At 51.9% G+C, this 10,632-nt stretch overlaps 1 protein-coding gene across 1 annotated transcript; it reads right to left on the bottom strand.

Moving 5' to 3' along the window:
* Positions 1-1,088: 1,088 nt before the first annotated feature.
* On the bottom strand, positions 1,089-8,867 carry Slc25a41 (solute carrier family 25 member 41). The gene is made up of 7 exons (XM_048427409.3): positions 8,759-8,867; positions 7,153-7,308; positions 5,738-5,890; positions 5,520-5,627; positions 2,853-3,020; positions 2,059-2,206; positions 1,089-1,507 (listed from the first exon to the last, which is right to left on the bottom strand). The coding sequence occupies exons 1-7, from the start codon at positions 8,774-8,776 to the stop codon at positions 1,320-1,322; spliced, it is 939 nt and encodes a 312-aa protein (XP_048283366.1). The 5' UTR covers positions 8,777-8,867; the 3' UTR covers positions 1,089-1,319.
* Positions 8,868-10,632: the final 1,765 nt, after the last annotated feature.

Below are 10,632 nucleotides of genomic sequence, written 5' to 3'. Positions count from 1 at the left end.
CCGCAAGGTTTACGGGGCGGGAGGTGCGGAGTGACTGACAACTATAGGACTCAATAAACCGTGGGCTGCTGGAGCTGGGCGGGCAGTTCAAAGTCACGCGAGAAGACAGAAGGCCAATGAAGCGTGAGTTCCAGATTCGCTGGGCGGCTCCAGAACGAGAGTGATGGCTCTGTCCAGTCACGTGGATCTGGAGGCGGGGCTTAGCGAAAGAGCTCCTGGATGAGCGGGCGGGCCTTCGGTGAGATAGTTGTGAATGCCAGCCAGTGAATACACGTGGAAGGCGGTGCTTGTCAAGATTGGCAGTCACTTAACCCAGTCTCTGGAGCGTTTTGGGGGTGATGTGCTTGGATTTGGATTTGACGGCTTTTCTTAGACTCCATGTCCCTCGATTTCTGAGCCAATGACTGAGCGACAGGAGCAAGCGTTAAATGACTGACGTCTCCCTAAGCGAATAGCAGCGACGGAAGTAATAGCGCCCTGTTTTGATGGGCGCGCACCTGCATTGGGTGGAACCCGTTACCAGACGGCGAGAGCGGATTAGCGGGAGCAGGAGTGAATGGCCGCGGACGTGGGCGGTGGTGCCCTGCCGCCGGAACTACGGCCTGACCTCTAGATCAGCGCACCAGCAACCTGTCTCTGGGAGGACTTGCACGTGGCCTGCTCGAAGCCTGGGGGATCTGTCTATGTGATGTGGGCGGCCCGAGGTTTGTTGAAGAACCCAGGAGTGTCCCGGATCTTACCTCTCATCCCGACAATCTAGAACCTGTATTTCTTCCAGTACTCATGGCACCAACTCCTCAAACTTACTGCAAGCCTGTTTCTAAACTGGACCCAGGTCCCCACAGAGGTCCAAGCTCCCAGCTCCCAATCCAGAACCCACCCTGGACAGGATCCCTCTTACAGGGGGTCTAAAACCCCCAGCTAACACCCTGGATCCAAAAATCTCAGGTCCCTACAGGAACTTAAGCCCCTTGTTTCCCAGGCCCTCAGGGTGGGGACTGAATCCAGGACCTTGCTGGGCAAGCTCTTTACACTGACATACGCCCCCATACTCAGATTACCCACCCTGAACCAGCTAATCCCAGGCAGAGACAGCCAAAACTATCTTTATTCTTTGTCCACACCTTCTGTTGGACGAGCGTGCAACAAAGCAGGCTGGAATATCATATCAACTCAGACTGCAGGAGGGAATCCCAGCACTTCTAACCCTAGTCCTGTATGGTTTTTGCAAACCAAAATGGCCCTAAAGCCTGAGCCTTAGTGGGCTTTCTGAGACCCAGAGACACTGGGAATTCCATTCTCTTTTTGTTCGGGGCATGTCATCTGCTCAGGACTTGTACACCCAGAGTTTTCTTCATGGCTTCGTACACCACGTAGCTGATACCGCCTGCTGGTAACACCTTCAATAATGTGGGCGTCATGCCTCTGTAGAGCCCAGGCCAGCCCTGTTGACTCAGTATTCGCCGGAAGACTCCCAGCATGGTGGGGTTGGAGCCCTCCACAGTGTCTGGGGATAGACAAAGACAAGTTCAGCACTGGGTCTGATATGAGATATCACTGTCAGTGTGAGAGGATCTGGGTCACGTTTTTTGCAATCTTGTAGAGATCATTCGGTTATTGCCATGTATGTATTTTGAGATGGTTTTATGCAGTGCAGGCTGGCCTAGAATTCCATATGTAGCTGAGGCTAGCTTTGAGACTCCTGATCCTCTTGACTCTACCTCTTGCTGAAATTACAGCACTGCCACACCCCATTTACCCCTGGCTTCACACATAGGCACATGCTACATACTGTACCAGGCTGAGCTCCAGCTCCAGCCTCAAGGTATGTCACCAAAGATGATCTGGAATTCCAGATCTTCTTGCCTCCACTTCCCAAGTGATGGGGTGACTTCTAATTTGAGAGCCGGGGTTAGATTGGTGAGTGAGCATATGTTTTGGTAGGTTCCGTACTCAGCATAGGCATTACAGATGAGTTTATGGAGAGGCTGGAAGTTTGTGGGGAAGGATGAGAAAATTCAGAAAGCCAGGATGAGGTAGGGACGGGGCCAGGCTGACCTTGTGCCTGCATCCGTGTGCGCACCAAAGTCAGCGGGTAACTGGCCATCTGGCCACAGGTCGAGGACAGTGTTACAGATGACAAACTGACCAGGCCACTGGGGTCTGTCATGTCCCTACCCGACTTCTGCCACAAACACCGGAGTAGCTGCAAAAGGAGGCAAGAATGCTATTTTTTTTTTCTGAGACAGGGTTTCTCTGTAGCTTCGGACCCTGTCCTGGAACTAGCTCTGTAGATCAGGCTGGCCTCGAACTCACAGAGATCTGCCTGTCTCTACTTCCTGAGTACTGGGATTAAAGGTATGCACCAACACCACCCAGCAGAGTGCTATTGATAATGACTCCCGGTCAAGATGGGCATGATGGTGCATGCCTTTAACCCCAGCATGGGGGTCGGGGGAGGGCAGGGGCTGGAGGATCTCTTTAAGTTTGAGGCTAGCCTCACCTACATATTGAGTTCTAGGCTTGCTGAGGTTACATACTGAGACCCTGTTTTAAAAAACAACAGTCTTTGGATCTCTGAGTTCGAGACCAGACTGATCTATAGATCGAGTTCCAGGCAGCCAGGGCTACACAGAGAAACCCTGTTTCCAAAACAAAAACAAAACAATGGTCTTGAGAGATGGCTCAGCAGTAAAGAGCATTAGTTGTTCTTGCTGAAGACTCAAGTTCAGTTCCCAGCACCCAAATGCTAGCTTAAATATATCTAGAAAAACCAAAATTTGTGCGAAGGGGGCAGGGAGAGAGGTCTGGGCTGACCTGGAGTCAATGCTCTCTTCCCTGGGGACACACACCTCATAGACAGCCAGATCAGTGCAAGCATAGGGTACGATGCCCAGCATGTTGGGCAGATAGCCTCGGTACAGTGCTTGGGTGCCATCCCGTTCTAAGATCTGCCTGGCGCAGTCCAGAAGTCCTTTATACTGGCCGGTAAGGCGAAGGGTCAGCCTAGTCTTGAGTACCTGGAGAGGAGGAGGAGGTCCGTTTGGTTAAATACTCTCGGGCAGGCTTGTCACCCCACCTGGTATTGGTAGGTGGAGATATTGTCAGGGTTCAGTTGTGCATTTGCAGCACAGGGCCACCTACATGGAAAGAGGGGACTGCACTGGCCTGATTGTTCTCATTATAATACCTGAGGAGTTGAGCTTTTTCAAGAAAAGAGTTTAAACCCAAATTCTGGTTAACCCATCCATTATCCCAGCACTGGGGAGGCTGAAACAAGAGGATTGCAAACTCCAGGCTAGCCTGGCCTACATAGCAAGACTTTCACAGTAGGCTGATGCAGTGGCTCATTTGGTGGAAGGTGTGCCTAGTACAAAGCCTTGAGTTTCATCTTGCACCCCTATAAGCTGGGAGTGGTGGCACGCACCTGTGTTCTCAGCGCTCAAAAGTAGAGATGGGACAGGAAGTTTAAAGTTGTCCTCCTACACGGTGGTGGGGGGAGTTCCAGTTCTGCCTGGTTACAATGAAACCCTGCCTCCCACTCCTTTTTGAGACATGACCTCACTGTGTAGACTAGGCTGGCCTGGAACACACTATGTAGACCAGGCTGGCCTCAAACTCATACAGATTCTCCTGTCTCTGCCCCAGAGTGCTGGGATTAAAGAAACGCATGCACTACCACCACACTCAGTCTGAAACCTTGCCTTCAAAACAAAACAAACACCCAAGCCAACAGGACCCCAAGACATCATCTAACCATAATCAATGCCCAAATTCCCACTCTATTTGTTTGAGACTGGGTCTCTAGTAACCCAGGCTAGCCTCTAGCTGAGGAGGATGGAGAGCGCAAGGTCAGCTTGGGTTACATGAGACTTCATTTCAAAAACAAATAGGCAGTGCAGTGAGGCATTTGCTGCTAAGTTTGATCCTGGAACCCATGTGGTAGTTCCAAGTCCTGGGGATCCGATGCACTCTTCTGATCTCTGCAGGCACTCAATGTACATATACAGACACACCAACAGAATTTCGAAAAAACAGATGGGGTAGGGGTTGAACGCTTGTCTACCATGTGCAAAAACCCTGGATTCAACCCTCATTGGTGCTCCTGACCCCCAAGAAGAGAGGCATCACATACACACACCAACACCAATACACACATTAACACACACACAGGCATGCACATATACATACACACACACACAAACACACACACACACACAACCAGAAACCAAAAGTTAACTTCTGAAATACAAAAGCGTTACCCAATTTTTTTTCCCCCACAGGGTCTCACTTTGTATGGCTGGCTGTCTGGAACTCACTCTGTAGGCCAAGCTGACCCTCAACTCACAGATATCCACCTGCCTCTGCCTCTGGAGTGCTGAGCTTAAGGTTGTGGCCCAGTCTAAAAGTCTACTGGGGACTGTAGAGGTGGGTGGCTTGGGCCCTGCAAACCTGGAGAGCCAGCAGGACACATATGTCCTTACATGTCTGTCACAGCTTGGGAGAAGGGCACAGAGCCACACTAAGTTATGTCCTGCATTGGTAGGAAAGGCAGCCTGGGGGGAGGGGGGTCTCCTAAAGGAGCGAGCCTGTGGCCTATATGTCACACAGCAGCGAGATCCTGGCAAACTGTAGGGGGAGAGCTGAGGCTGACTTGGGAAAACGTTCAGCTTCTGTATGAAGTAGAGCTACTGACTCCCGTGTGCACCTGCCATCCCGGCCCTTAGGAGGCGGAGGGAGGTGGGTCAGGAGTTTAGCATCATTTTCGCTACATTGCGCGACCAAGGCCATTCTGGGCTACACTTGAAAACAAATCATCTCACATTCATTTCTCTTTCCCCCCTTCCCCCAGTGTCAGAATTTGAAATCTCTGAGAAAGTTTCTAAGTCTGTAGAAAAGTACATAGCTGATCTCTGGGGTTGTCAGAGACAAGGGATGGGCCATCTGGGGACAGATCAGCTCAGGGCACACAGCAAGGAAGAGAAGTGCATGTGGGGTGATGCTCAGTGGTGAGAGCTTGCCTAGCCTGAGGGAGGTCCCAAGTCCCATCTCTAGCATCGGAGCAAGAAAGAAATGAAGGGGAAAGTTGTATTTAGTGTCTATGATCCCAGCACTTGGGGCCCACGCAGGATGACGACTGGTGTTCTGGGTTATGCTGTGCTCAAGTTTGAAAACCTGTGTCAAACAAACAAAATAGAGCCAGGCAGTGGTGGTGTACACCTTTAATCCCAGCACTCAGGACCCGGAGATAGGAGAATCTCTGTGAGTCTGAGGACAGTCTGGTCTACAGAGCAAGTTCCAGAAACCCTGTCGCAAAAGCTAAAACAAACACAATGAGACAGACAGAGAGAGAGAGAGAGACAGACACAGAGAGAAAGAGACAGAGACAAAGGGCAGGAGGGTAAAGGAAAGCGAGGAGGGAGAAGGAGCGAGGAAGGTAACCGGAAGATAGGAGGGAGAAAAGATGGTGAGGGGGTGGCCCAGCACCAGCCCTGGCTACTCAGGCCCTCCGGCCTTACCTCCATGGGGTTGATGAGAGTCTGGGAGATGGCCACAGCCAGGGATCCCGCCATCACCCGCTCCTGGAAGGGCGGGTAGTCCTGTACACTGCGGAAGAAATTCTTACACTGCAAGGAAAGGAGGAGTGAGAGAAGCTGGCAGCCGCTGTGCACCAGAAGGGCAGAGGGTCACGCTGCACGCTGGGGCCTTGCTCTGTGGAAAGTCATCCCAGACTCACCTGCTCAAACACTGAGAACTTGATGGCGTATTCCGGGGCGATCTTGAGCACGTTGATGCCATTGCCCCTCCAGAGCGAGCGGACACCTCCCTCCTGGATCAGGCTCCGCAGGCCACTCAGGAGGTGCCTGAAGTTACTCTTGGAGGAGTACACCTGGGAAGCGAGAGGGGTGAGTAGCCCTGAGAGATCCCACCAGGTATGCCCAGCCCCTCACTGGGGGGATTCTAGGCGGGGCTCCATCCTGACCACGCCCCCAATCCCCTCACTGAGAGCGCCTGGGCGTGGCTCCACCGTGACCACACCCCCAGCCTCTCACTGGGGGCTTCTGGGCATGGCTCCAGTCTGACCTCGCCCCCACCCTCACTGGGGGGATTCTAGGCGGAGCTTCACCCTGACCACGCTCCCGGCCCCTCACTGGGGATTCTGGGCGGGGCTCCACCCTGACCACACCCCCAGCCCCTCACTGAGGGAAGGGGTCTAGGCAGGGGCTCCACTCCTGAGCTAAGTCCCAAGTCCTCTTTTTATTTTATATTTTGACACATGGCCTTCTCACTAAAATTGCCCAAACTGGCCTTGAAGTGGAGATCCTCCCACTTCAGCCTCCGGAACAGCTGGGGTCGCAGGCCTGTCCCACTAGGTGGATCCACCTATTTAGTCCTCACACTTATCTAAAGACCCACTGTGGCCAGCTCTGAACAGGCTGGTCTGTAAGCCCAACTCTTTGGGAGCCTGAGTCAGGAACACTGTAGTTCAAGTCCTTTCTGGGCTACAGAGTGAGTTCAGGGCCAACCCGAGCTACTTACTGAGATATCTGAAAATAAAAAGTGACAGGGAGTGACCGTCCAGTGGCCAGAGCCCTGGAGAGCCAGCTCGGGTCAAGAGCACCTGCCGCTGCTGTGGAGGAACCTGATTCCCTTTCCCGCACCCACATGGAGACTCACAACACCTCAAAATCCAGTTCGAGCGAACCCATCGCCCCCTGTTGGCATCCAGTGGCACTGCATGCATACGGTGCGCGGACATGGGGTCAAACTCTCACTCATATAAAAATAAATGTGTTTTCAACAAGAAAGAAAGGAGGGCTGGGAATATTGCTCAGAAGCGAGGGCTTCTCTAGCATGTGTGAAGCCTTGGGGTCCATCCTCAGTCTCTTTCATGCCCGCATGTCCCTCTGCAAGCACCTCAGAGATATCACCCACAACCCGCAGACCTCCAAACCTTTTAACTTGGACTGTGTTGCTCTCTGTGACTGGAATTCTCCGAGCCCAGCCCCAGCACTACTTCCTGTTCCCATCACCCGCAACTCCAGTCTCAGCTCCACTTTATGAGACCTCTATGTCGAGACCCGGGCTCTCCTGAGCTCCACCAATTCCATCTCCTCCACCCCTCTCCACCATACAGCCCTGTAGACAAACCTGCATGTATACCCTGGCTCGGTCCAGGGGGGCCGTCCCTGTGCGAGACACTGCCCCAGCCATGGCTCCTGAGAGTAGAAACTTCCACAGGGTCCCCTTGTTCTCCTCTTCCAAGACATCCACAGGGACCATCAGCTGCTCTCCTGTGTCCAGAACCTACAAGAACATCCAGCGTTGGGCCACACTCAGCTCTGAAGGAGCTCGCTCCTTACAGAGTCCCCTCTGCTTTTCTTTGCTGCCTTGATGTGGACAGTTCTTTGGAGGGGGTGATTTGATGGTTTTGTTTGTTTTGTGACAGAGTTTCTCTGTGTTGTCCTGGCTGTCCTGGAACTCACTCTGTAGACCAGGCTGGCCCGGAACTCAGAGATCCACCTGTCTCTGCCTCCTGAGTGCTGAGATTAAAGGTGTGTGCCACATGCCCAATTTCTTTCTTTCTTTCTTAATGATTTACTTATTTTTTATTTGTGTGTGTGTGTGTGTGTGTGTGTGTGTGTGTTTGCATACATGTGAATAAAGGTACCCAAAGGGGCCAGAAAAAGCCATTGGTCTCATGGGAACCAGAACTACAGATGGTTGTGGGCCACCATGTGGGTACTGGGGCCTGAGCACTCAGCTTCTGAAAGAGCTCACTGCTGCACTCTGTTTTTCCACCCCTGTGTGTGAGAATGCAGGTGTGCGCGTGTGTGCAGTGCTGTGTGTGAGTGTGTGATGTGTGTATAATGTGTGTGAGAGAGTGCAGGTATGTGAGTGTGTGCAGTGCTGTGTGTGATGTGTGTATAATGTGTGTGAGAGAGTGGATGTGTGTGTAGTGCTGTGTGTGTGAGCGTGTGTGATGTGTGTATAATGTGTGTGAGAGAATGGATGTGAGCGTGTGCAGTGCTGTGTGTATTGCAGTGGTGTGTGTGAGAGTGTATTGCAGTGGTGTGTGTGAGTGTGTGTACAGTGGTGTGTGTGCAGTGGTGTGTGTGCAGTGATGTGGGTGTATGAGTGTGTATAGGCCAGAGGTTGGTGTTTTCTCTATAGCTTTAGAGCCTGCCCTGGAACTAGCTCTTGTAGACTAGGTTGACCTTGAACTCACAGAGATCCACCTCAGCCTGGTTGATCTTGAACTTTTGCTGTCCTGCCGGCAGCCTTCGGAGTGCTGGGTAATGGGTGTGCACCACCTCATGACCTCACCCCTGAATTCTGGGGTAATGGGTGTGAACCACCTCATGGTCTTACCCCCCCAGTGCTGGGACAATGGGTATGAACCACCTCATGGTCTCACTCACCCCCAGTGTTGGGGTAATGGGTGTGAACCACCTCATGACCTCATCCCTGAGTGCTGGGGTAATGGGTGTGAACCATCTCATGGTCTCATCCCCCAGTGCTGGGGTAATGGGTGTGAACCATCTCATGGTCTCACTCACCCCCAGTGCTGGGACAATGGATATGAACCATCTCATGGTCTCACTCACCCCTAGTGCTGGGGTAGTGGGTGTGAACCACCTCATGTGTGTTTGTGGAGGTGAGGGAGGGGGCAGGGATGGGTTGGGTGGACCAGGTGTAGGCTTAAGAGCCTGACCCTCTTAAGCAAGATCTGAACCCTCAAACAAGGTTGTGTTACCTCGGGATGGATTCCCATAGCTGCTGAAGGATTAGGGCCTTGGTCTCAGTGTCCCTGGGGCATCTAGCTGGCTCCAGCTAGCTGAGAGTGGCTGATTACCTGGCTTGTGAATTTAGGGGCAAGGGAGGATGAGGTCACAAGAGTGCTTGTGAGCTCACGGGTATGATGGGTAGGCAGTGCAGTTACTCTTGTCTCCCCATGATGTGCACATCCTAATCCTGCAGCCCAGGAAGAGCTAGTGTGGTCCTCTGAATGGCACTTGAACAATAATTTTCATTTGTTTTGTTTTGAGAAGGGCATCCTGAAGCCCAGACTTGTTTCAAACTCACCAAGTAGCTGAGGATGACCTTGAATTCCTGATCCTCTTGCTTCCACCTCCCAAGGTAGGAAGCAGACTGGAGTTAGTGTTGACAGAGAGCTTCCGCATGTACAGATGAGAGTTCTGGAGGTAATGATGGGGTAGCTGTGTAGCCTAGTGAGTGAGCTCTGGGCTGCCACATCTGCAGACAACAAATCTTCTTTTCTAGGACAGCGTTTCTCTGTGCAGCCCTGGCTGTTCTGGAACTTGCTTTGTACACCAGACTAGCCTTGAACTCAGAGCTCTCCCTGCCTCTGGCTCCCAAGTGCTGAGATTAAAGGTGTGTCTCACCACCACTTGGAATATTAATTTTTTTGGAGGGTAGGGATCAGTGAGACAGGGTCTCGTGTAGTTCAGGCTAACCTCAAAACTTGCTATGCAGCCAGCAATGACTCTGCACTCCTGATCTTCTGTCACCCCAGTCCAAGTACTGGGATGACAGGTGTGTGCCACCTCTCCCAGGTTTAAAGAGAGTCCTGGCTATCCTGGAACTCAATTCGTAGACCAGGCTGGACTGGAGCTCACAGAGATGCGCCTGCCTCTGCCCTTAAAGAGCTGGGATTAAAGGTGTATGTATACCACCACCGCCCATGGTGTGTGTGTGTGTGTGTGTGTGTGTGTGTGTGTGTGTGTGTTTTAATTAGAGCTGGAGAGATGGTTCAGCCAGTAAGAGTGCATATTGCTCTCAAACTGGGTGGTGGTGGTACAGAAAACCCTGTCTCGAAAACCAAACAAAATTAACAAAAAAAGAAAACATAGTGCTCTCACAGAGGACCTGGGTTCAGTTCCCAGCACCATGTTAGGTGGCTAACAGCCACTGCAGCTCCAGGGGATCTGAGGCCTCTAGCCGTCTCACACACAGATCAGATACACACAACAAATCAAATCTTTAAAATGTATTTGGGTGTGCGTGTGTATTATGTTGTGTGTGTGTGTGTAGGTCAGATGACTGTTTTGTGGTTGAGTGTGAGTGTGTATTATGTTGTGTGTGTGTGTGTGTGGAGGTCAGATGACTGTTTTGTGGACTTTATTCCCTCCTTTCACTTGCATGTGAGTCTCAGGGACCAGATTTGGGTGGTCAGGGCCTCACTTGTGTGTCTGTGTGTGTGCATGTGAGTGCTGTATCCTCAGAGTCCAGAAGGGGGCATTATATCCTGGAGTTGCAGCTTTAGGTGATTGTGAGTCATCATGTGGGTGTTGAAACTGCATCTCGGGTCCTCTGCAGGAGCAGCGGGCTCTCAACAGTGAGCCATTTCTCCAGCCTGCTTGCTGTTTATAAATGGAGTGGAAACTGAAGCTTCCAACTCTTGGAGAAGAGGGAAGAAGAGAGGAGCAGAGGAATGGGGAAGAAAGGAAAGGAGGGGGAGGTGATAGAGGAGAAGCAAGAAAGTGAGGGAGAGAGGATGGAAGGAGGAAGTGGGAGATGAAGGCAGGTGGGAAGCAGGGGATAAGGTAAAAGGGAAGAGAGGATGGAGATAGGGAGAGAGATAAAGGAAGGAGAGAGAGAGAGAGAGAG

The sequence above is a fragment of the Myodes glareolus genome, chromosome 8, assembly GCF_982192425.1.
Source record: "Myodes glareolus chromosome 8, mMyoGla1.1, whole genome shotgun sequence".
In the NCBI taxonomy this organism is placed as follows: domain Eukaryota; kingdom Metazoa; phylum Chordata; class Mammalia; order Rodentia; family Cricetidae; genus Myodes; species Myodes glareolus.
This window is presented reverse-complemented; position numbering and strand designations above follow the sequence as displayed.